Genomic DNA, 25,005 nt, shown 5'->3' with positions numbered 1-25,005 from the left:
TGTCCCTTTTAAAAAAAAAAAACAGCACAAGTTAGTTATAATCTCTTTATTTCTATGTACAACGCTGATGAATCACGCCAAAAATACACATGAACAGAGCAAAACAAAGAGCCATTTAGTAAAATGGCTTCTGGAACAAACTGCTTGGAGCGCAGCGTGTGTATGTAATGTGTGTTTTCATTAGCTAGGGCCTATATGGCTTTAAAAGCTCCCCTCTCCGATTCATCATCATGACAACCCTGACAATGTTTAACCACAAGAGTCGAAATAAAAACATGTTAAGGTAAAACAACATTTTTGGAGGATGGTTGAAACTGTTTAAAACACATTACAATCAGTAACAGCACAGTTGTTTTGGAAAATATATAAGCTGAGCTCAGTTCATCTTATACAGGGACAATTTATCACACTGACACTTCAGTTTGAGATGCAAAAAAAAAAAAAAATGCGCCGTAGCATCCAGTCTGCTGAGGCCAGGCTCAATTACTCAGGTTACATGTTGCTAACACCTCCTAAACATTTAGCGAGGCAAAATTCTTAAAAAAACAAATGCAACTTAACGTTAAGGTATTCACTGCACAGCAATGATGCTGCTTGATTTTCTTCACATCATACAGAATTTATTGCATTATTCTCCACTCTTGACTTTGTGCACATAGATTGGGAACAGATGGATAATTCAATAAATGATCACGTTGGATCTTCTCCCTCGCATCAGCCCGCTGCCATGGTTGTACGTAAGCATGCATTCTTTGCTGAGGATCTCATTTTATGATAACAAGTGGCTGAGGAACCAAGCAGAACATCTTACACAGTCACACACAGGGCCACACAAGCAAAGTTGGGCACTAGTTGTTGTGCCATGGCTGTATGTGTGATCTTTGATACACTTTCCAGAGACTGTCAGGTTGTCCTAATGGTGGTAGTCTTTTTTGCTGTGTGGGCGATTCCCCAGTATGTGATCCACTTCTGAGGCGATGCCCGCTGTCATCTTTGGAATCACCTAGAGTTCACACAGCATTGCTTTAATATGTGATCAAACAGTGACAACACTCGCCTGGAAAAATTATTTTGAATTGAATGGTTTATGAATTTTGAAGATTCCACTGGAATTAATAGAGATTTTAAATCAACCTGAATGGCTCCGAGATTCTCTGTTAATTGGTTTGGATTGGAGGATCCCAACAGTACTGAGCTCACACCCTCATTCCTCAGACACCATGCTGAAAAGAACAGATGGATCAACTTGGTTAAATCGTGTGAGGGAAATCAAAGCGGCGGGAGACTTTTGATTTTGCAAACGCAAAGATTGCAGGGATTGCAATTTTGGAAGATGAAGTTTAGAGTTCTTAAAAATAATGAAGTCTCTCACCGATAGCAAGTTGGGGTAACGTACAACCAAGCTTCTCCGCTATATGAGCCATTTCTTTCAGCTTGGCTTGCTGTTTTCTTCCATCCTCACTCATTATTTTCTCCCGTAACCACTGGTATGGCTTCAAAATGAGATTTAAAAAAAAAACCAAAAAAAAAAACCTGCAGATTAGGATAACTCACACTAAACGGCATTAGATCCTTGTACCCGTTGTTTGGGAACAAGGCTGGTGGTCAAAATGAAGTTCAACCTGTACCTTCATGGAGGCCCTGGAGGACTCGGGCACCCCATTGTCATATTTGCCAGTGATGATGCCGCAGGCCAAAGGGGACCATGAGACCACACCGACACCTGTGATGAAACAATAAATAGGTCGAGGTGAAAAATATGAAGAATTTCAAGGGAAGATAATTAAAGCCAAATCTACCGATTTTATGGTAGAGCTCCGGCAGTTGTGTTTCCACTTTTTCCCTCTGGAAAAAATGATACTCAGCCTGTTCACAGACTGGCGGAATGAGATTGAATTGCCTGGCCACTGAGTAAGCCTCCTAAATAAAACAAAGGAATTAAATAGTTAAAAATGAATCCTATGCATGTGCAATTGTTTTGTGTTACATTAAATTAAAATTGCTTTTGCGTCAAAATACTCACCATGATCTCCATGGCAGACCACCGTGATGTTCCCCAGTACATGGACATGCCCTGGTTGATCACATGACTCATGGCTCTCACGATCTCTACACGCACATGTATAAGGGACATTATGTTAAATATAAATTGTTTCTTTATTGTGCGCACAAAGTAACTATTTCGTGAAGACAACAAAAGAGCCAAGGGGAGTTAAATATATATGATATTGCTTTTGTCTCTAATCGACCTTTAAATGCACTAATAAACCATCTGCCATGGTGGCAATTGGATGCAAGTTCTGAAAATCGGTATGAGAAGAGAACACAGCAGGGTATGATTAAAAAAAAAAAAAAAAAGTGGTTCTTTTTCTTTTCATCAGAAGTTCTCCCTCTGGGCCATCATGTGCCTCAGCAAGCGACGAGTCTATCTTCAATGTGTGCGTGCCAGTCTGTGTGTGTGGGTGGGTGAAGCAGGTGGGAGGACGAATAACAGCTCCCAAAACATGGGGAGTGATAGAGCCGGAAAATTGTAAAACCTGTTCATCGAATATTCTTTCTATGTAAAACAAATGGCGCAAACTAAAAAAATGTAACTTGGACCGCAATTATATCTACGAATCCCTCCGACAGGTTCACAATGATGTCGCCAACAACAGATGTCCTTGTAGCTTTTAGGTGAGATATCCAGCAGTCATCATCACACAAGAACATTGTGGGTGATATTTTGAAAAAGTGACAACCGCATTATGGACTCAAACTGATGATACAAAGCTTTTCAAAAAAGTAGCTCGATAGTTTTGGAAAAATAAGATGCAATACTTAATCTAGTTAATGTGTAGTAAAAGTATACACACCCCTAATTGCCATCTCTTTATTTATAGGATATATATATATTTTTTAAATTACCTTTAAGTGTAATCAAGATTATTTATAGATTATATATACAGTAAATATATACTTTTTTAAAATTACCTTGAAGTGTAGTCAAGATTATCTCCAAGAATGTTTCTTTATTGTTCCTAATCAAAATAATAACAACAATTGGGGGTGTAAAAAAGAATGACTGGCAATGAGAATATGAAATGTGAAAAATATGCCGGCGATGAATAATTATGGCGTATCTAGAGTACATTTAAAGTGTGAAAATTCATGATGACTAATTTAAAAATCCTGGACCACTCCAAAGATGTGTGATTAGTCGTAACGCAAAATAGTCTTTGAATACGTACGTCTATTGTAATGGATTTGATGAAAGGAATCCCCGGCGAAATCTCAGGGCAGAGCAGATTGATTTGCGAATGCAGATGATTTATAATGGATTTTATTCATTCAGTCTCTTCATCTGCCTCTCTCTGGCATAATCTCACATTACGTTAATTGAATGAGTCAATGTTCTGGCACTTGGGTCCGTCAAATAAAAATGACGAGGAGTCTGACTGCAGGCTAGACAGTCTATTAAAACAACAGAATGAGCTGGACATTGATGCATGCTTTTTGTTTTCATTCTCCCTCAGGTGCTGTCCCATCATTGATACCGTAACGAGAGTACTTTTAAAAAGCGGTTTTATACGATGCCATTACTCACAGCGAAAGGTGCAACTATAAAGTGCCTTAAAAAAAGAAGATGTCAAGATAGATGGAGCCTGTCAAGCTTGTTGGATCAGGGCAGTGATTGTCTTTGTTGTCCTGAAAGCTAGATCAAGGATCAACCAAGGGTAAAGAGAAAAAGAAGAAAAAAAAAAAAGGAGAGTGATGAGAGAAGAAAGGCGCCGATTGTAACGAACAAAGACTTTGCCCCCATTACATCACTTTTTGCTGCCTTGAGGAACATGAGTTGCCTGGCACAGAGTCAGGGACACTCAAAGTCACAGAAGCAAATACAAATCCAAACTGCACCTTTGAAAAGCATAACAATCGAAGAGAAGTCCCTGGCACAAAGTTGCCACAAGATGGCGCCAAAGGAATCTACTTATATTAGACGGGGCTCTGGCCTGAGCACAATGCAACAGGTGAATTTTTCAACAAATAATGGAGAATAGGTACCAACATTCATGTGGTAAAGCAACGGAAGGGATGGTAGAATGGTGAAGGCACCACCGAGCGTTGGAGGAATACAACACTTGAGAGTCTGACCCAAAAATACACCAGCTTCCCCCAAGGGGACCAGATAATCCTGCTTCTGAAGAACAGGGAGGGCTCGGAGACCCTGTGGAAAGTGCTGATCCCACCGAGACCGAAAGACAGTGACACCCGTGGGCAAAAATAGAGGACGAGAGTCGAAGCGAAATTGTCCGATTAGTGGAGCTGCGTGGATGTGTGACAGAGATAGCTATATGCTACTCAAATGCTAATCCTGTCAGATCTGGTGAGGCTCTTCTACTATTTTCTCACCTTCTCAAGTTGCAGGACAATGCGCATTGTCTCCGCCCTGAGCCTCGACCAACTGCCGACTGAACTCACTCCAACCCAGCAAGCACTTACCCTCCATGGGGGTGTTGTTGTCTGGTCGGTTGGCAAAAACCACATCCACGTACTCTAGTTGCATCCTCTGAAGAGAGCCTTTTAAACCTGGAGTGAGAACACAGACGTAGTGAAGATACAATTCCATATACATACAACTAAAACAAACATTTTGGGGTCACCTAAATGTTGCCCTTTCCATCAAAACACAGTTTTATACAAATACGATATTTGACATAAAACATAAAAAGTAAACAATTGAATTTGTGTAGTTAAGTCTACTCATAATTTGTATCTGCATCCAGATGATTTTATTTTCTGCAACCACGACAAAATGAAATTGAGTAAATTCAACAATTTATATGTGGAAAACTTCATATAAATAATATTTGTATAAAACGGTGTTTGGATGGAAACAGCAAAATTTGGGTGACCCAAAAATTTTAGACTTTATGTATGGAAAAACAACAACAATAATTGTTCAAATAAAGGGCTCACTAATATTCCTTATTCCTAAATAAAGCAGACTATAGAAGATGTCAGGAGACTATTCAACGTATGTCCCATTTCACACGCGAACAAGAACAGATGGAAGATGAAAAGCTGTCACAAATGAGGGCAGTAAATTAATAGATAGTCACGGCAAACGGCATCTGCGGTTTCCACCGTTTGAGCGTGCGAGGCAGATTAGAGCCGCAGGCTTCCTCGGCAGCCACTAATCCCAATGGAGATTTCACCGTCACTCTCCATTGTACATTCCCCAAATCTGAAACACCCAAAACATGAATCCTAATCTGAGCCTGCACCATCAAAGTGAGCACCATCCTCTGTTTTGTAGATTATTTTAAGTAGCTGTGATGGGGAGGCTATTTTTGGACCATGATGTGGAACAACAAAGATTCTGGTGTCTCCTATGAATAATAGATTTGAATTCCACAAAAGTGTCTTTTGAGAAGATGACTTAGTCAAGGAATCATTGTCTCCTCTGGGCTACATTTCAGAGAAGATGCCAAGAAAGACTTCAAGCACTGCTCATTTGTGCTATTCATTAAAAGCATTGAGTCACAGGGCAAAACTCAATTTGGTGCTTAATTGATCAACCACCAAAGGGCCAAGGCAGCGTTAATCAACATGCGGCACGGGGGCTGTTTGTGGCTCCCGACCACACATTGGGTGCCCCCCTGGTAAAAAAATAAAATAAAAAATGATCCAATAAGAAAGAAAATTAAATTAAATAAATAAATTAAAAATACATAAATAAATATTATTCACCAGAGCCAAAAAAAGTATTAAAAAAAAACCCCACAGCTAAACATATATAAATTTTCCAAGACAATTTATTCAATATTTCCCGATAAATAAAGAAGCATTCAAATTTAGGAGGTCCGTAGCAATACATGTCAATTATTTTCTGTTATGCCCTCCTCCCAGGAAGAAAATATTTCTCGCCCACCCCTAAATCTCCTCAGTGACTAAAAATAGTATCATTTGTGCACCTCTGCATAATATCCTAATGAGCATGTTCCTTGGGGTCTTTGCTGCTTTAAGATTATGTTTCAGACTGTCACTAGCATATCTACCCCAAGATACCCTCAACAATGGCGCTTGAATGTCCTCCATGCTTCGTCCACAGAAACTCTCACTTGTTTGAAGGAGAAAGTTGGAGTAGCTGCTGTGAATGCTAATCACGGGAGTCAGAGCTGAGTCACTGCGAGAGGTGCAATGCGCAGTGGGCTGGAAGGCATGTTAGGAGGAGGATTGGGAATGTATGTGGAAGTGAAGTTGAAAACATTGCAATCATGGGTTAATGAGTACCAGGGGAACAAAATAATCCATCACATCCTGAAATTGTGTCAGATGTATTGAATAGAAAATGCCTCCACTTAGCATGACACTTCATTTTTCACCTGCACACATTTTATGTGGCCCAATAAAAGCAATGTATCAGCAGATTTGCATTTGTAGATACATACTGAGACTGGCATTTTTACTATATTTTTCAAATCAGAGTGCCAAGTAACTTTCAGAGAAATGTTTTTGCACACATTTCAAATTTGCCCATATTTCTTTCTCTAGTATGTCCGAATTCCAAACTCATAACAAGACAAGATTACAAGAATATATGTAATATCTATTCATGTCCCATTAACTATTTACAAACTAATAGTAATAATTTAAAATAAAAAAAAAGCACTTCCCCCACAAATTGAACGGCAGATGCCATTAAATTCCCCTAATTAATTAATAATCAATTTATTGCTTCATCACACTGTTCTCACTTAGACAGCTGTTGCAGACTGCAGGATGCAGTCATTGTTTCCTATAAATACCTCGGAACAGACAGGACAGACATCAGGGAGGTTGGAACTTGCAAAAGTGTACAGAAAGACAGATGAGGTGAGTTAGGCAGAGAAAAAGAAGAAAATCAGGAAAGGCCAACAGGGATCGGAGTAATGGGGTGTCGTGAAGGACAAATCGAGGAAAGAACATCTGTCACCTTCAATGATGTGTTTTCTGTTGAGGCCTCTCTCTGTCTCAGCCCTAGAAAATGAGGCAACGAAATACGTGAAAACACAAACATGAGCATTCAGTGGACATAAAAGTCTACACACCCCTGTTAAACATTTTTTTGCAGAGGAAAATGAGACTAAGATGATTCATTTCAAAAATACTATGTTATGGTCCAAGTAAGCAAAGTTTTTTTTGCTAAAGGATGTTTGGCGCAAACATGACTTAAGTGAAGCATGGTAGTGCCTTGTTCATGCTTTGGGGTTGTTGCGGGCTTTTGGAAAAACTGTAATGAATTATGAACAGTTTGAAACAGCAGTCAGTCCCAGCAAAAATCCTCGAGGCTTCTCATAGTAAAAAATAAATGTCAAGAAAAGTTGACTAGAACAAACAGACTTGATTTAGGTTAAATCAGCCACTTTAAGTGTGTTGGGTCATAATAATTTATTTTATTTTAATTGATTTATTCTTTTATTTAATTTCTATTAGTGTTATGTCACAAAAATTGTCATTTGAACAGGGGTGTGTACACTTTTTATATTCTCCGTAAATAAAATAATGAAGCAGATGAAAGCCGACAAGCGTGGAGAAAGAAAAACACAAGTTTAGTAAGTCAACCTTAAGACAAAGCGCCTAAGCTGCAGTATTGATTTTACGGCGACACTGAGAACAACATTAGTATTCCAACCTGCTTTCGCTTTAATTGAAATTCGATATGCACGTTCAATTTCCGTATGCAGCTACTCTGCAGGGAAACCTTAAATGCTTCTCTATCCTGTTGGAGAGCTTTATACTTTCTATAAGTGCTCATTATTACCATTTATTTTCCTTTTAGTTGGCATTGGGTAATAACTGTGTAGTCCAAGCATAATATGTCATGATAATTGCAAGTATCCGTGGCTCATTTAACTTTTAAACGCAAGAGTTCAATCAAAAGAAAAAAAAAAAAACTATATAGAGTACAACGGGTGTTAAGTGGCTCGTTTTTAAATATATTCCACAGCGGAGCCTTGAGCTATTTTACGAGTTTAATTTGTTAATTCGCCCAGGTCATCCTTTCATTAAGCTGTTAGCCATTCTTTACAGAAGGTAAAGAATTTATGCAGTCAATTGTTAGCCCATATATGGCATTTCCAATTATTTCTTCGCCTTTCATGAGTTATGCGGCTTGATTAAATAAGTAATTATTTAGTTTTTGTTTGTTTAGTTTGACAACCAACTTCAAATGTCAAACAACTTGAAGCCTCTTTTTTAAGCATTTTAGCAAACAGCTGCTTGCTTGGAAGTGAGTTAAAATCATTGGCAGCAGCCTTAATCTAAAATCTCCTTATCCGGGGTATTTATATTTCAAGGTGCCGCCGTGCTATTATTTTTAATTTGACCGACCCACTTGCTGCAGTTGTATAGTGTGATGACCTGCCTTAGATAATGTGATGGAAAGAAGAAAAATGTGACGAATACAGGTTGAGCACAGACTTCAGCAAAAGCAAACAATAGAAAGAAGAAGTGAGGACAATTTATGTTACTTGTGGGTTTAAAAAAAAAACAATAAAATTAAAAAAATTGGTGTCATGCTCTCACGTGCACACACACACACACACGCACACACACACACACACCCACACACACACCCCCACACACACCCACACACACATACACTTACTTTCCTCCCCAGTAGAGTTTTGTGGTGATCACGAGACTGGATCGCCTAAGGGAAGTCAAACACACGTTTGAAAACCATGACCAATTGATTTGAATGTTATTCTCTCAAATTTGGATTCCACTATGCTTGTCAAGAACATAACCAACCATAAACGTAGGCTAGAAGAATAAAGCAATATGAGCGACAATATCACTTTTTCTTCCAAATGGTTAATAATTAATGATTCATGTTTTTATAACCTCTTTTATGGAATTCTTTAACAGTATTTTAGTCAAAATGTAATTTTGCCTGTGCTGTATTCAAGAGAAAAAAAAAAACATATTACAAGTTATAAAAAGAGATGAAATAAAATGTAACAATTGTAAAAGTAAAATTGAGGAATGAGTGAGACAACACAAAATTTGTTAAACGTGTAATTAATCCTCTTGGATTAAAACCTCATGTTCTCTAACGAGGCATTGGAATGAGTAACAAAGATGACAAATGGTAACTTGGCAGCATGGGAACGCAATTCCTGGCTGTGTCAAAGAAAGGCCAGATTTCAATAGCTAACAATGTAAACAACCCATTCCACGCAGATGTTAATTTGAAAATGGATTGGGAATGCCTACGACTCCGCGGCATATACATTACCTCCAGCATTTTTTCCTGATGATGTTTCCCAAGATTATCTCTGCTCTGTAAACAAACCAAACACCACGGGGCACAAAAGATGGAAAGGATGATTAGATCCAAGCCATTTATTTGAGCGCTCGACTCTTATCTAATATCGAGAGCGCAAACTACCTACATATACAACATCATAATCGCAAGATTATTCCTGCTCATTATTTACAGAGTCAGAAAAAAAAAACATGATCATAATGGTTAGGAATACATTGTGAGATGAATAAAATCTGGTTTATCGCTAAATCGTGCCAAAAAAAATAAAAACAATCACTCACTTCCCGCCTGAATACACCTCTGCAGTGTCAAACAGGTTGACCCCGCTCTCATACGCAATGGTCATCAGCTGCTCGGCCACCTGACACACACAACGATGGGGTTCCCCTTATGAACTTGAATGCACTTTAATAACACATGGGTATTTCGCAACCACCCACTCGGCTAGAAACTTCAAAAAGACGGGCCGTGAAATTCCCTCGGGAATTGAACTAATCATCAAGTCTGTAGGCTGCATGCTGATTACGTTTGCCCTTCAGCTAATCGGAGCCCTGCGCGAATGAGCTAAACTCAATAGACGGCGTTTGTGAATAATTTATATTTTCAAGTTTTGTCCGTCGGTTTACCGTACAATCTCTATCCATTCCTCAGTTCAATTGAGTTCACAAGAACAACAGGCATCCATTCACGTCTTTGGTGTTTTGTCAATGAAGTCATTTTACAAATGTGCCAAATGGCGGACATTTAATTGGGTGTCACAAGAGCTCAGTCGCTACACTTGGGTGGAATAATGAATGAGTCAGAACATCTGCTGGTGGCTTATACGTAATTGCTGAAGGATGGAACTTGAAACGATGTCTTACCTCGTCTGAGATCTGACCGCCGAATGTCACCCACGTGCCTGTTGAGTCACACAACAATGTCAAAAAATGCTCAAACCATCGGAGCCAAATGTTTAATCCGGTGGGCTTTACAGCATGTTTTAGAATGTCATGTTTATTTTTAGACTTGACTGAGGAAGAAAAAAAGAATCTGCATAAATTAACCACATGCTGGCTTTGAGGTCAACTCCATTTATTCATCAGAAGGGAAATTACTCACATTTAATATATATGTTTTATGATATCGATGATAGGAATTTTTATGCACGTATTCAACTAGCTTTGCATTTATTGCTTTTCATGGTTGTTATTATTATGATATATTATCATTTTGCGTATCAGAAATGAATTCTTTAGTTCATCTTTCAAGTTATATTTAAAGTTGATAAATGTTTATGTTTTAAAAATCAATTAATAATTGTGTTTATTAATCATGATTTGAATAGCAGTCCAAATGATTTTGATGAATATTTTTTCCAATCATGGGCCAATCATACTTCAAGTCAAAACAAATACATTGGCTCAAAAAAAAAAAAAAAACTTAAGTTGGGGTGCTGTACATATTTGATTTCCCGAGGAGATCATCCCGAGGATGATTTCAAATCATGTCACATTTTTCTGGGAATACAACGGTGCTGTATATAAAAATAAAAATAAAAGTGCTCCGCTGTTTTGGTGTGTTGTGGCCACATTCCTTCAAATATCACTGCACAATATGATGACCAATCATATTTTCGGAATTTTTGCCAAAAATTGCGCTTCTGGGTCAGTAGTAGTGGGAAAACATGCGAGCATTTCATTGCTGCTCTGCTGCCTTTTTGGCGCCTTGGCACACACACGTATATATAATAAATGTTTGATGAGCAATAATTGTGCACTACTACCGATCAAATATTAAAAAGGAAATAACAGCTTGGGAACACATTTGCATTGTCTTACATTCAATATGTATGAATGATGCACGAGATGATAAGATACAACGATAATGGGAGGAGAAAAAAAAATACTTCTGTGCCTGTGCCTTGTTCTCCCTTAAGTCAAATTTGCACTTGACTGCTCGTGAAATCGTTACATGTGCACTCTAACGTTAATTAAATGTACTCACCCAGGCCCAAACAGGACACACGCAAACCAGATTTCCCAAGATTCCTGCAGAGGGAAACAGAATATGACTAATGTCACTTGTGTTTAATTCTCCGGGATGCTAGTTGTTGCATGTGACAGCACTTGTCGAGCATCAGTGTTGCACTGATTGGGTCATGTCATTATCACAGTCTGCCTTGATGATAATCCAAAGATCCAAAATTAAAATTCTAATTAAATGAGAGGAATATAAGAAAATCTGACTCATTAAAAGTAAACCAAGCAGACAGACCCAAATGCAAGTTTGGGAAATATCATGGGAAAGTTGGATGTGAGGCCTCCTTTCTTTGTGATCTATAATAAATGGGGTGCTCTGACTTGTGTGTGTGTGTGTCAGTGTGTGACTTCTAAAAAGTATCTGAGGATGTAAATATTTAAAAATCTCATCATTTTGGAATTGTACTGTGAAAATTTGTAAATTCCAAGATATCATGAATGAATCATTCAATAAATGTAGTCAAAGGCGGTAAATATGTCAAATATTTCTTACATTTGGGAATTTTATTGTGAAAGAAATGTTAGAAGCAGTCAAATGTGTGGACCTAGCAAAATGCCATGAATAATAATGATGAATGATAAAACGTAAGCACTTCTGGACATTTGGAGGACAACTTGACTGTGCAGACTTAAGACATCAACAACTTTTCAATCTAATGACTTGCGCCTCAGTCTCTCATGGTTGGATGCTGCCCCAAAGAAGCCTTGAAGAAAGATGACAAATGAGTCACTTGAAGACGCCCACTCGCACAAAACCTGTCACCACTTATGAGCATCCCGCCAGCCAGCCGCTATCCAGTATGGAGCTTCTATTCCGACATGATTCCATTCAAACGTCGACATCGAGCTAATAAATCAATATCTTGCTGAGTTATTGCTCTTAAATCTTTGGAAAAATTGCCTCCTACTGTATAATGTGTTTGCAAAAAAAATGTTTTCATCAGTTTCCTTACTCAAATCAATAATTACCTTTTTGTCAGGTAAATAAATCATTGCAGACAAAACACTGATGGGCAGAAAAAGGATGAGCCAACACCCGCCTTTTCTGTTCCCACACGTTTCCCTAACGGGCACCACAAACCAGCAGGGAGAAAGACCTCTTCAATTGCAACAGATAATAAGCTGTGGGGAAATAGAGCTATTTGAAATGAATAGATAATAAACCTAACTAAAAGGAAACAGGGCAGATACAAGCAACAGACTCGTGGGGTTGCAAATGGCAACCTCAAGTCCATTCTATATGACAAAGAACGGCAAACAGAGAATGACAGGCGGCTGCCTACAGGCTGGTGCACAGTGCGCATGCTTGAAATGTGACAGCATTCTTTGTGTTCACTTCCAAGACTGCAACAATTGGAAGTCCATCAGACAGTTTGATTCAATTAAAACGTTTTGTGTCGCCTGAAAAGAACAAAAGTGGGCACACCCCTAGTTGGAAATGTCCAAATTGCATCCAAAATGATATTTTGTGCAACTACTAATATTTGGGGCCCCTACTTCCACCTACTGGAAGTCTTTTGATGACATCATAGAGTTCCATGGTGAATTACAGAGTCCTCTGCTTTTTTTTGTCTGAGGGTGCCCCCGGAGATGTTCAATAGGGTTTAGGTCTGAAGAAGAAAGGCATTAACGGATCATTTCAAATCCAAGCTGTTGACTGTGTGATTTTGTAGCTTACAAATATTGAAAGCATCTCACTTCAACATTTTTTAACAAAGACGATAAAATGATGTGTGTGGGAAAAGCTACGAAGCTCTCCACAGTGAGTAGCCCGCATTTCAGAGCTGGTGGCCTGTGGGTTGATTCTTTATTGAAGAACATGTGGGCAGATCTGAAGTGCTTGATTCACTGTGTTGTGAATTTCAGATTCAGCCCCCCACCCCCCACCTACCTTCACGCAGAAAGTATGTCAGAAAATCCCCTAATGTGTATATACATTTAAAATTATTTAATGGATGAGCAACAGATAATAAATTCCAACCAACGAAATGTGCACAAGTCCAAATCATTATATTCTCAAAGCATCATTGCCGTGTTTTGTATCTTTTTCTTGGTTTCCAATTATCTTTATAATTACAGTCTGTTTTCTACAAAGAAAGGATGAGTTGACGTTACTCGAAAGCCATCACGCTCGAATAAAACAATCGGTGTTTCGATTAGAATGCAAAAATGTGTCGAAAGTGTTGGCTAATTTAACCGAGACGAAGGACATCTCGGTATTAGGAGAGGCTTGTTTGCTCTAGGCTCACATAAACGCAGCTCAAATGCTCAGTGTTCTAACACCAGTCAATTAATTTATTTAATTTATTTAATTTATTTAATTTATTTAATTTATTTAATTTATTTAATTTATTTAATTTATTTAATTTATTTAATTTATTCATTTATTTGCTTGGGTATTTATTGATCTATTTATTTATTCGTGTTTTTATGCCCTTTCTATAATGTTTTAAGATGCCACAATATGGCACCAGAGACCTGGCTAGTAGGAAAGTAGTAATCGGTTTCAAGGCAGTATGTTGAAGTGATCCATCTTGACTGATTGACAAGTTTTTTTTATTTTGCGGAGGAGCTCAGTTTAGCCTAGGTTCTCTGCGCCGTCATGTTTGTGACTGTTTTTAACTTTGTGTATCCTCCCATGAGTAAGAAAAGGTCAAACTGCCACGGAAGGTTTGCTCGTGAAGGACCCTGCAGTTAGAGATGCACTATTTTGGGGTCGTCATGACAACCATAAACGCTGCAGGTGGTTGCATTATTAGTTTATGCTCAGCATCTTCTTTTGCTTTGACTTCCTACGCCTTCGGATGCTCCCGCTGTGTCTCACACATCCAGTGCAAGTACATTATTGGCTTATGTACGGAAGGCAGGGCAGCAAGTCAATACCAACAAAACACTTACAAGCGTGTCTGTCAGGGAAAATATTTTTAGAAATGGAACCTTTTTTTGATTTTCAGGGATAGGGAAGAGATTGTTTGATAAAGTTTGCGCCTTTGAGAGGCGGGGCTAAACGGGTGGCATTTGATATTGCTGCTTGTGTGCTCACATTTCGCTCTACTGTTGCACCCTCATGTTTGTCTTAACTACTTGAAATGTTTTGAGAAAATAGATTTTTCTTCTATACTAGGAAGGTCTGACTACCATCTAGTTAGCAGTGGAACAAAATACCATGATGGCACCAAAATGATTGAAAACAACAGGGGCCCCAAAAGTCCTGTCTACCAAACAGGCCTTTGACAAAAACTCTGGCCCCAGTCGAGGTCTCAAACCATCACTGGTCTCAACAGAACGAATCGTCATCGTGCTTGGGGGTGGCGGTGGGCTGCAGTTCCCATGTCGTTATGGAAACGAGATGAGATTGAGTGAGAAGCTTATCGCACATTTTGTTATGTTCTGCTGATTGCTTCCTTTTCATCAGCTGGTTCCCAATTTTTTCTGGCCGTCCTCTTTTGTCAAACGACCAACCACTCACTAGGGCCAAAAGATGGTGGAAAGTGAAAAGCCAAGTTCAAAATTGAGAGCCCACTCATTGAGAGAAGTGTTATTTACTGGGCCCATGGCTTCTATTACACTTAGCGCTATATTATTACGTAAATCATCTGCTCAATTGAGGGACTGCCAAGTACCTTTTCAACAAGTGTGGACAAGTGTGCGGATAAAACAAACGTATTAGACCAATTGATCATTTTCTTCACATTCAGTTGGTTCCTCAGACAACTTGGCCGCTCACCCACACCCTCCCACTGAACGCCTGGTGCTCATCTCCATATTCATCTCATCCTTGCCACATTGTCTCATGTTCTCACTCATTCCACTTAGTACTCCACAGTTTCGATAAGAAGAATGGAAAAGCTTACCGGTACTTCATCCCGGTGAGTTTGGCGGTGGACTCCTTGAGATTGTGATGGTAGCGATGGGTGAAGGAACCCAGGCTGCGAGCTATCAGGGCCACGGTGCGAAATCGGGCTCGGGCTTGGCTGGTGGTGTTGGGGCTGGTGGTGTTCTGTTTGCTGTGCTCGCCGTTGCGCGGGGCCTTCAGCCCATGGTCTGTGCACGCGAAAGACACCTGCATGGCTGTGGTCACCGACAAACGCCGCAGCCACTAGAGCTGCTCCGACGCCGGGCTAGCTGCTCCTTTTTAGGATGATGTGAAGCTGAACGTCTGGGCCAGCTTTGCTCACAGTTGTGGAATCTCATATGGAGGTCACAGGCAGGGAATGAAGGAGCGTGATGTGAGGTGTGGAGAACTTAAACTGATGGAACAGCCATCCCATCCTGACTGGAGCGTGAGGACATATGAGATCCTGCAAAATGCTGACTCCACCTAAAATGTGAGGAAAGACGAAAAAGGAAAGGCTACTTATCTTTTCCAGCAACACGTCATGTTTATCCCTGCAAAGTTACAATAACTGTTCCTATTTCTGTCACCCACAACACAAATAAAGTAACACTGCATTGCCAAACATCTAAACACAGCAACAAGCTCTCCTGCTGGAAACCAAACATTCTTCCACACACAAAATTGCAAAAAATTCCAAATCCTTACACGCAATAAGTTGTCGTGAACGTCTCTCGGATGACACCGCTGCTGCGAGTCCACCTTGGAGGTCTCGTCAGACCCGATAAGCCACAACCAGCTGCGTCCGGTCCCAGAAGTCCCCTGCAAGGGGTTCAGCAACCCCAGCGTGGAAGCGAAAGCGCTGGGCTTGATGATGACAGGACCCTGGAATGATGGAAGACAAGGGGAGAGGAAGAGGAGGAGAAACTAAGACGCATGGCAGCTCGAGAGGACGGACGGACACGGCGAAGAGCAGCGTGCGGCGAGTGTAAAGAGTCTGAGGGAGAGAGTCTGACTGGAAGAACTGCAGTGTTTTGCTCTGTGGTGCCACACAACCCGAGAGAGAGAGAGAGGGAGGAAGGGGAGGAGGTGTAAGTAAAACAGAGTTGATGCATTTTGATTTACGGGAAAACCCTAACCTCTGTCGTATGGAATAACCTACATGCTCATTCACTAAAACAATCTGAGGGCAAATGCCAAATCTGTCATCACGGCGCATGACCTCTTCACATTAGCCTTCCATCTGTGCCCCATTGCGCAAATGGTCTTTTCTCACTGAAAAGTACCAATCAAAAGAGACACGGGCAGATGGGGAGTCCACGTCGTGGAGTGAAGCAAAAGCGCGGGGAAATAAAGCACGATGAAGTGAGCAGTTGACGAAGGCGTCTTTACTTTCCTTCCCCCCCACTGAGCTGTAATGCGACAATGCAGGATTTCATGCTTCATTCAACACTTGTATATCTCCAGGGCCAATGCACTTTATTTATATCCTCTCGGTTGTGTTTGATGATGGCAAACGCTTGTGTGGCTAAAAAAAAAAAAAAAACATATTATATATATATATATAAAATATATATATATAGTATAACAAATATATATAGTATAACAAATATATACTAAAGAACATATATAGTATATATATATATATAGTATATATATATATATATATATATATATATATATATATATATATATAAATATATATATATATATAGTATATATATATAGATATATATATATATATATATATATATATATATATATATATATATATATATATATATATATATATATATATATATATATATATATATATATATATATATATATATATATATATATATATATATATATATATATATCACACTGACCCAAGAAGGCATTTAGTCACCCGATCCCACAGTTCATGTGTACGTGTAACAAGCCCTCATCGTTAATGTCACAAGCGCCTGCAAGGCTAAAAACGCTTCTCAACGTCGATCCCATTTCAAAGTGTGTCAGTCAAAATCATCAAGTAGAACGTGACGTTACGTTCTTGCGTGGAGTCCCCAGAGGACAGAGACATTCATCCAGAAGCTAAATTCTCTGCTTTAATTGCCCCAGTGAGACCTTCTGATCGAGTTATGTCAATTTTGGCGCCAAGACACAGTCCTCACAAATACAGTGACTTTGCACATACTCTCTCATGCTATGTGCATTCTGGGCACTGAGATTAAAAGCCAGTTTGACCTGACCTGATGTCTCACATCGAGTAGAGCATCTGGTAGTGAAGCTTAGATAGAGCCGCCAATGTTTCAGTCAAATACATTAGATAACAAGTTGAACTCAAAATACTTTCATAGATCTTAAACTCATTTAAAATGTTGTTCACAAGTGATCTCAATTTAAATACTTTGAGGTTGAACAATGTCAGTAAAAAATTAGAAAAAAATATATATATATGTATATATATATATATATATATAATTTTATAAAAAAAAAAAAAAGAAAAAAAGAAATATATATATATATATATATATATATATAAAGAAATCATGTCATACTATTATGCACGCCGATTCAAATAACCAAATGTGGTTCCCTACCTGCCTGATAAGGCACTCCAAGCATTCTGCGGCCTAAGTAAAAATATGTCACCCGTCCTACTGAGTGTCTAACAAGTTTTTTTCCCCCATTATCAGTTCTACCCTCCTGTTGAGATTAAGAGCAAAAGCCTTTCCAAGCCGAGTGTGACGTCACTGATGCTGCAGTCCCAACGATCCCTCCTCCGGATCACTTCTAGCTTTAATGGTTTTTCCTCCGCGCCGCGATCGAAATCAACATTGACAGCTCGCATCCCCCCCACCACCTCCCTCCCACTCATTTTCAAGTCTATCTCAATGCAGCAGGTGATTTCCATGTGCGGTACATGTTGTGTGCCTCCTCAGAAGATGCCCGCAAAACACATTTTGTCATAACAAAGAATGTGGAGCAGGCCTGGCCACTTTAGAGCGCCTCGTTGTTGTAAGGTGGAAAATTTCCGCAATGGTAGGTAGATACCAACCATCTTTAAGTAGATATATTTTCGCAAAGTTCGTAGGCATAAGAATGAAAGACATTTATTATGCAATTTATGATGAATGACTTGAGTCTGGACTTTAGGCATGTTGACTTTATTACTTCTTTAATTTGTAAAGGGGATGCAGCACAGCCTAAATGCTCCGAGGGTCGAATTTAGTAGAGTGCAATAAAGCGGTACGGAAAATAGATGGTGTGTATGGCGGTTTTAATGATAATAATAAAGAGAGAGAACAGAGGTTAAACAAATCGCAAAAATGATTTGATGCCGCGCTCGTTAGCTTGACACTGCATAAAAGTTTGGATTGTCTCTCTGTTTACAGTTCTAAGATGTATAGCAATAGCTTCTAACGATTCCAAATAAGAAGTGAAAAACTTGTGGATATGATCAAAGCGTACCTGTAGAGCATATTGGCTTGGGAAAAAGCTCCTCCTAAGCTCCACTGGCTGCAAAGCTTCATAGAGGACAGCTGGTGGGATTGTGGACTGCCAGCATTGGTTGCTCCTTTCTCCTCTGCCTGGTGAGCTGGATGGAAGTGTGACAGCAGCAATCCAGCATGGGCCTCCCCCACTCCTGAAATACATACGTACACAGTAGGCATGGATCATTTACCTTCAGGATCATCTTCAAAATGCTTTGTAAGAATGTGACCTGAATAGTCAAGTCAAGGCAAAGTCATGCAGCAACAAATTAGATCATGGTGTTGGTCCATTTTATTTTGCAGTTTTATTCACTTTATTGGTTCATAGCTGAAACAAAATGGAATAAATAAAGTTTATGGTTGTATTGTCCATTGATTGTTTTAATATAATACACAGACTGCGGAGTATTCTGTGAAAGTTTTGCTATCTGCACAAGAAAATCAATACAAAAAAAAATTAGGGTTCAAATATCATTTACGTACGTACATTGAATGCATTCATCCAAGGTCTCCTCCAAGTTAAGTACTTTGTTTTCATTAAGGTCAAGAGTACACAAAGGATAGCCATGCAAGAGAGAGATAGTACAACGTGCAGCCCAACAAATAAATACCTGGGTAAATATAAATATCCCATGCCTGCGTGGCTTGAGTACGTAAAACAGTATCTAATTTATTCCATCAATCAGGATTAACCACTATGACGGAATGCCGTATGTCAACCAACCACAGCAGGAGCCATGACTGTATTACCAATCGTAGTCCATACCTGTGAGGTCACCTTTATTCTTAGTTGACGGACAAATGAAGACAAAGGTGGAATCTGCCTGAGCTCGGATCCATGACGGCTCCAGCAATACCTCGTCTGGGAGGAGAGCCAAGCAAAGCCACGGGGATATTTTGGTCTGAAATATCTGCACACATCCGTTGCTGTGCGTCGTCAGAAAAAAATAAATAAAAAGAAGCAAAATTGCAGATTATTCAGTTAATCTGCTCTGGTAACACTATCAGGGAGCAAATTATGAAATGGTGTTACCTCCTAAATTAAACGTGCGCCTATTTAGCCAGTTTAAAAAACAACATTTAATAACAATTTGATTATTTTTTACATTTTTATTTGAAATATTTATCTTTTTTTTATTTTGTTATTTTACAATTCAAAACACATTTGAATGTAATAAATAAATATACCAATGCACTTGTATTTACATTTGTATACAATATTAGAAAATAATTCTCAAACCTAGAGTACAGTTCTGATTTGAACCTGTCTGCCCTCTTGTGGACCAAATGTGACACTGCAACAACATAAGCAACAACGTAACCTAAACATAAATCTACACTTAAATATAACTAACGCAGCTATCCTAAAGGTGAATGTATAAGTTTTCAATATGGCCATAAAATAATTTAAAAAATGTTTGTTTTTTGAATTTATTTGACTGTTGAGCAACATATATGTCCATTTCATTAGGACATGCCTGATTGCGAAATGTTCAGACTTGATTAGTAGCAAAAGGGATTTACTAATAGGTCTAAATCATCTAATGAGATATTTACCATCAATATCTCCCGAAAATCTATCCTTTGCGATTCAATCAAATCACCAGAGCCAGCATAATGAACTTGGGCTGACCTTTTCTCACCCTTGTCCTTCTTTTGACGGCATCTCACACTTGATTCTGCCTCGTTTTAATTTACCTAATTTAGCAGAAGAGGAACTAAGAGTGCAAAAGTTTGTCACGCTAGCGTTAGCACAGGAAGCACATTTTCTTTCCTGTCAGCTATAGTTGACAAGCATGTGATAAACATTCCGTTAAACACACTTGCCAAGCCGTATAACAATAACTACAGTTTTGCTCTACGCGACAGATGTTAAATTTTAGTTTGAATTTGAACGTTTCATTGACTTTCGACCGACCATTGCTGTCGCTTATACATCACCGAAAGTTGGTCACATTCGGTGCCCGTCTCGCAGCATTGACAAGTGGCGGCGGTGACAGTTGGAGGACAAAAGGTTCTTTGGTGAAGTGAGAGAAGTGGCTCTTTCGGTCTTTTCATTCCCGCTGGCACTCTGACCTCCAGTCTGGGCAACGAGAGAGAGACGAGGCCTTAGTCGGAGAACGCCGGCGGACAGCGTGTAAGACCCATTGACGACGGCTACGGACGCAACAGAGGCCTCTCTGTCCTTGGGCCTAGAAAACATGCGGCGGGAAGAAGGAAGCGGCTCTTCTTGGCTAAACACACTTACTGGAAAAGCAGCCCGCTACTCAAACACTTCCATCAAGTGTTGCTGGAAGCAGACAAGCCAAGCCAAGATGGCCTCAGTCGTTTATTTACCTTGTAAACAAACCGTCCCTGGTGGAACTTATTAATTCTCATGTCACGAACGCTAAATGCCCAATTCAGCATTGAACGCTTCGTGAGAAGACCAAAAAAACAACTGCTGGGATAAAGTACAGTAATCCCTCGTTTATCGCGGATAGTTGGTTCCAAAAGCCAAGCGATAAGTGAAATCAGCGATGTAAGGTCAGCAACAAGAAGTACTGGGCAGGCTAACGATTAAGCGGAAAGATACTAATCCGCGATCATGCTAACACGCAAAGACGGACTTCTAAAGGAATGTAATCAGACATTTGGAGCAATACTACATTGTCTTCAAGGTTAGACGGGTTTCCTCAATTTAGAAGTTTTATTTTGACTTTTAAATGTTTTTTTAATTCGGAAAAAAAAAACACGATGTAGTGAAGCCGCGATAAACGAAACGCAAAGTAGCGAGGGATCACTGTAAGATAATCAAGTTAATAATAATAATAATGAGTTCATCCGAAAAGGGTTTAGTGCATTTTAGGTCCATCCTGAAATTTCACTCTTCTTAGGAGTGTAAATTGCACTCAGCAAGAAAAGCGCAGACCTCAATGGTACATAAAATGCCTTTTTGTATTACAAGTCTCTCAAAACTGACAAGGTTCATCACAGATTTTGTCCAAAGGTAGAATCATCACAATAAAAAGTTCTCATCACATCTTCAAGGAATAAACAGAACAACTTAACACCATCACTCATGGCTTCTTCAACGCAGTACCTCGACATTGGGCCTGATAGGAAAAACTCTTAACTGCTAAAAACAAAAAAAAAAATCTGATTGCCATGGAGACGCACTGCAGAGGAAGGAGGGCTCGTCACTTGGCACAGTCGCAGGGAAGGCACTTGACATGTGGTCAAACTGATGTGACCTCATGCAGCGACAGCAACGCACTTAAGGTCCTTGTGCACCAAGTCCAAGGTCCACTGTTAATACACTTCCGACATTTCGGAAAAGGTATATTTAAAAATAAAAATCCAAACAGAAGTTCATACCCCGAAGAAGAACACAATGCGAACATATTGTTGACTTGGAAAATAAAAAGCAGAAAGAAGAACCAAGATTTTTTTTTTTCTTGTTAGCATAATTGCCCAAGTTATTTTGAATTTACTGTCATAATATCTTTAAAAAGGTCCTTTTTAAAATGTCTTTAAATCTGTTTGGATTTTCAGTAATTCAGGTCATTGTAATCCAAAAAGTAGAATCCAAGCAACAGGATTTGTTTGATGAATTAGTTGTGTATTTTTTTGTTTGTTTTAAGAAAACGTTCAAAACGGACTCAAGCAATTATGCTATAATGCTAACGACATTAAAATGATTAAATTGCCCATCCCTAGTTCACACCATCCGCCCCCCCCCCCCCCCTCCCAAGAAAAAAATATATATTAAAAGTGACCGACATAACACAGACTCCACCACTGAGCACAAGAGATTATTAAAACAGTACTGAGAAAGAAAAAAAAAAGTCTCTTAGGTTTCACAATAAGACATTCCCACTGAGGCACATTTCCAGATAAGAGTCAATATTGTACAAAGAAAGCTATATTTGGAAGAAAAAAAAATCCCAAGAAACATTCAAGTACTTTGCAATGTAAACACATTTCCAGAAGAGTAGGGTTACAAAGTTCTGTCAACTTTCAAAGTTGGAAACATTCCATGGGAGTCAACTGGAATTCAAAATGGCATAGTCCGGGAACCTTACAATTTGGAAAATTGGGTCTTAATAAGGATTTTGAATATTTGAGGGGGGGGAAATGATGGGAGTCATAAATACAAGTTAATTATTTGTGGATTTTCACTTTTGGCAGAGGATAGAGACAGAGCCAATTATGGATACTGTAATGTCCTTACATGTGGGAAATGATTTAAAAATCTGTATATCATTAACGCCCAGTGAAAAACATGGGCAAGAATGGAAAAGAAAACAAAAAATAAATTCCATGAATTCCAATAATTCCATGGATAGAAATGATTTAACTAAATAGGATGGAGAAGATTTCAGCAAAGGTCAGCCTCCCGTTTTTGTCAAAATATGACTTAGGTCATTATTTCAAGAGTGTGCTGTTACTTAAACAACATTACGGAAAAATAAAAATCTGCAAATATGGAGGTCACAAACTGAAAGTATGAGAGGGTTCACCGTCATCACCTTCCCATGAAATGATCCACAGAAAGTCTCCACTTTGAAATATTTCCAAATATTGCTCACCCCATTGCAACCTTAATTATTATACATCATCGATTTTTGTCCACTTGTGCGAAACCATAAGACAACAGTGTGAGCAGAAATACTTTCAAAGTAAAAAGGCAATGATTTAAAAAGCACAACTATGCGATTGTGTTTTGTTTTTAGAGCAGAACACAAGAACAACACTGGTCACCTCCGGTCGGAACAGTGGAGTAGTTCATCTGCCTGACAATCTCTGCAAACAGTTCATCCACAGAGCCTTTGTTTTTGGCTGAGGTCTCCATGAAGGGGCAGTTCCACTCCTGGGCCAGGGCCTTGCCTTCCCCGGAAGACACCTCTCTCTCGGCCTCCAGGTCCACCTTGTTGCCGACCAGAATCATGGGCACCCTCTCGTACCTCTTCACCCTGATGATCTGGTCCCTCATAGGCTTGATGTCCTGGAAGCTCTGCTGGTTGACCAAGCTGTAGACCAGGATGAAGCCCTGCCCGTTCTTGATGTACAGATCCCGCATGGAGGCGAACTGCTCCGTACCGGCCGTGTCCAGGATCTCCAGCACGGACGGGGATGAGTCCACTTCGATCTCTTTCCGGTAGAAGTCCTCAATGGTGGGATCGTACTTCTCGATGAAGGAGCCAGTCACGAACTGAACCGTCAGGGCCGATTTCCCGACTCCGCCCGAGCCCAAAACAACCACTTTGTATTCCCTCATGGCCAAAGGAGGAATAGAAGAAAAAAAGCCAAATACCTCCTTTTTGTTGTTCCGCGACGAAGCCTTCGAGGCGTGCAGGCCGGGAGAGCTAGCAGACTCGCAACGGACAATCACACCGAGCGCGCGGTCCCGGCAGAGAGCGACCGCTCCCTGGACGCTGGCGTCGGCGGCGTCAACCGAGACGCATTTTCGGCGATCCGCCGATTGTGCAAGTGCGCCGAGGAGGAACCCGACAAGCGATCACGCTTCTGCTCGTTTTGCATGGCATTTCCTGTCCACATCCTCAACGCGTCAACAACCTGAAGCCTCACTTCCGCTTTCTTAAAGGAGACGTCATCCAGAAACGTGCGTCGCGGTGGGCGGATGCATCAAAATAGCGTCAATGACGTCAGTAAAGGATCGATAGATTATTTTCAAATCGGTTTCTGCAAACAAAAAACGGTTAAAATTTATTTATTTTTGCTCTGCACACGTTGCTTATTTTTTAATTAAGCTGCTTTCTTATTATTATTTTATTATATTTTTCGGATGCATCTAAATAGCTATAAGTCAATGACGTCAGCAAAGGATCGATAGACTATTTTCATATCAGTTTCTGCAAACAAAAAGCTGTTTTTTTTTGTTCTGCGCACGGTGGCTACTTTTTTAATTAGGCAGGTATTTTTTATTATTATTTTATTATATTTTTCCTAGTTATTGCTTTTATTTCGTGAAGAGAAAAGAAGTATGCTTGGTGTGAAATGTTTTGTTTTTGTATTGCATTCCCTGAACATATGTATTTGAAAAATAATAGTTTTTTGAAATATTTAAAAAATATTTGTTGTGGAGTGACTTGTTTATTTAAAAATGATTTTAGTCAGTTTGTATATCTACCTCCCACCTTTTAAGGGATGAAAATTACTGGGACAATTCACTGCTCAACTGTTTCATGGCTAGGTGGGCTAGTTGAACTGGTTCCCTTCCATTTACTGATGATGTGAGTGCAGACAAAAACAGGATGAGTTTCAAGTTTCATCTGCTCAGATTCAACCAAATGCTCCAAAACCCATTAGATGGTGCTCCATGGTGCAGATGGGACGACCCGAAGCCATACAGAAAAAAAAAAAAAATTCAAG

The 25,005-nt window shown here is 39.5% G+C and overlaps 2 protein-coding genes across 4 annotated transcripts; both read right to left on the bottom strand.

The window, feature by feature from the left end:
- Positions 1–31: 31 nt before the first annotated feature.
- kcnab1b (potassium voltage-gated channel subfamily A regulatory beta subunit 1b) lies at positions 32–21,392 on the bottom strand. 3 transcript variants are annotated; one of them, XM_061295431.1, is made up of 18 exons: positions 19,871–21,392; positions 19,397–19,557; positions 18,608–18,782; positions 15,860–16,036; positions 15,171–15,637; positions 11,282–11,325; positions 10,159–10,196; positions 9,577–9,656; positions 9,266–9,310; positions 8,633–8,677; positions 6,959–7,002; positions 4,483–4,569; positions 2,024–2,109; positions 1,800–1,920; positions 1,629–1,723; positions 1,373–1,493; positions 1,135–1,223; positions 32–1,003 (listed from the first exon to the last, which is right to left on the bottom strand). In XM_061295431.1, the coding sequence occupies exons 5-18, from the start codon at positions 15,383–15,385 to the stop codon at positions 914–916; spliced, it is 1,200 nt and encodes a 399-aa protein (XP_061151415.1). In that variant the 5' UTR covers positions 15,386–15,637; positions 15,860–16,036; positions 18,608–18,782; positions 19,397–19,557; positions 19,871–21,392; the 3' UTR covers positions 32–913. The 3 variants fall into 3 exon arrangements, with proteins under 3 accessions (XP_061151415.1, XP_061151416.1, XP_061151417.1); XM_061295432.1 differs by having other exon boundaries at positions 20,549–21,392; XM_061295433.1 differs by having other exon boundaries at positions 20,572–21,392.
- Positions 21,393–21,549: 157 nt separating this feature from the next.
- LOC133165624 (ras-related protein Rap-2b-like) lies at positions 21,550–24,193 on the bottom strand. Its single transcript, XM_061295434.1, has one exon. It carries the CDS (start codon positions 23,888–23,890, stop codon positions 23,342–23,344), a length of 549 nt encoding a protein of 182 aa, XP_061151418.1. The 5' UTR covers positions 23,891–24,193; the 3' UTR covers positions 21,550–23,341.
- Between the last annotated feature and the right edge of the window lie 812 nt (positions 24,194–25,005).

The sequence above is a fragment of the Syngnathus typhle genome, linkage group LG13 (assembly GCF_033458585.1).
Source record: "Syngnathus typhle isolate RoL2023-S1 ecotype Sweden linkage group LG13, RoL_Styp_1.0, whole genome shotgun sequence".
In the NCBI taxonomy this organism is placed as follows: domain Eukaryota; kingdom Metazoa; phylum Chordata; class Actinopteri; order Syngnathiformes; family Syngnathidae; genus Syngnathus; species Syngnathus typhle.
Note: the sequence above shows the minus strand (reverse complement) of the source record. Positions and strands in the feature narration are given on the sequence as shown.

What these genes read in the sequence shown, in the direction of transcription:
- LOC133165624 (XM_061295434.1), bottom strand. Translation starts at nt 23,890, where the DNA reads ATGAGGGAATACAAAGTGGTTGTTTTGGGCTCGGGCGGAGTCGGGAAA.
- kcnab1b (XM_061295431.1), bottom strand. Translation starts at nt 15,385, where the DNA reads ATGCAGGTGTCTTTCGCGTGCACAGACCATGGGCTGAAGGCCCCGCGC. An exon ending in TGTGTCCTGTTTGGGCCTGG is followed by an intron (nt 10,197 to 11,281) that starts GTGAGTACATTT and finishes GTGACTCAACAG; the next exon opens with GCACGTGGGTGACATTCGGC. An exon ending in GGTCTGCCATGGAGATCATG is followed by an intron (nt 1,921 to 2,023) that starts GTGAGTATTTTG and finishes TGTTTTATTTAG; the next exon opens with GAGGCTTACTCAGTGGCCAG.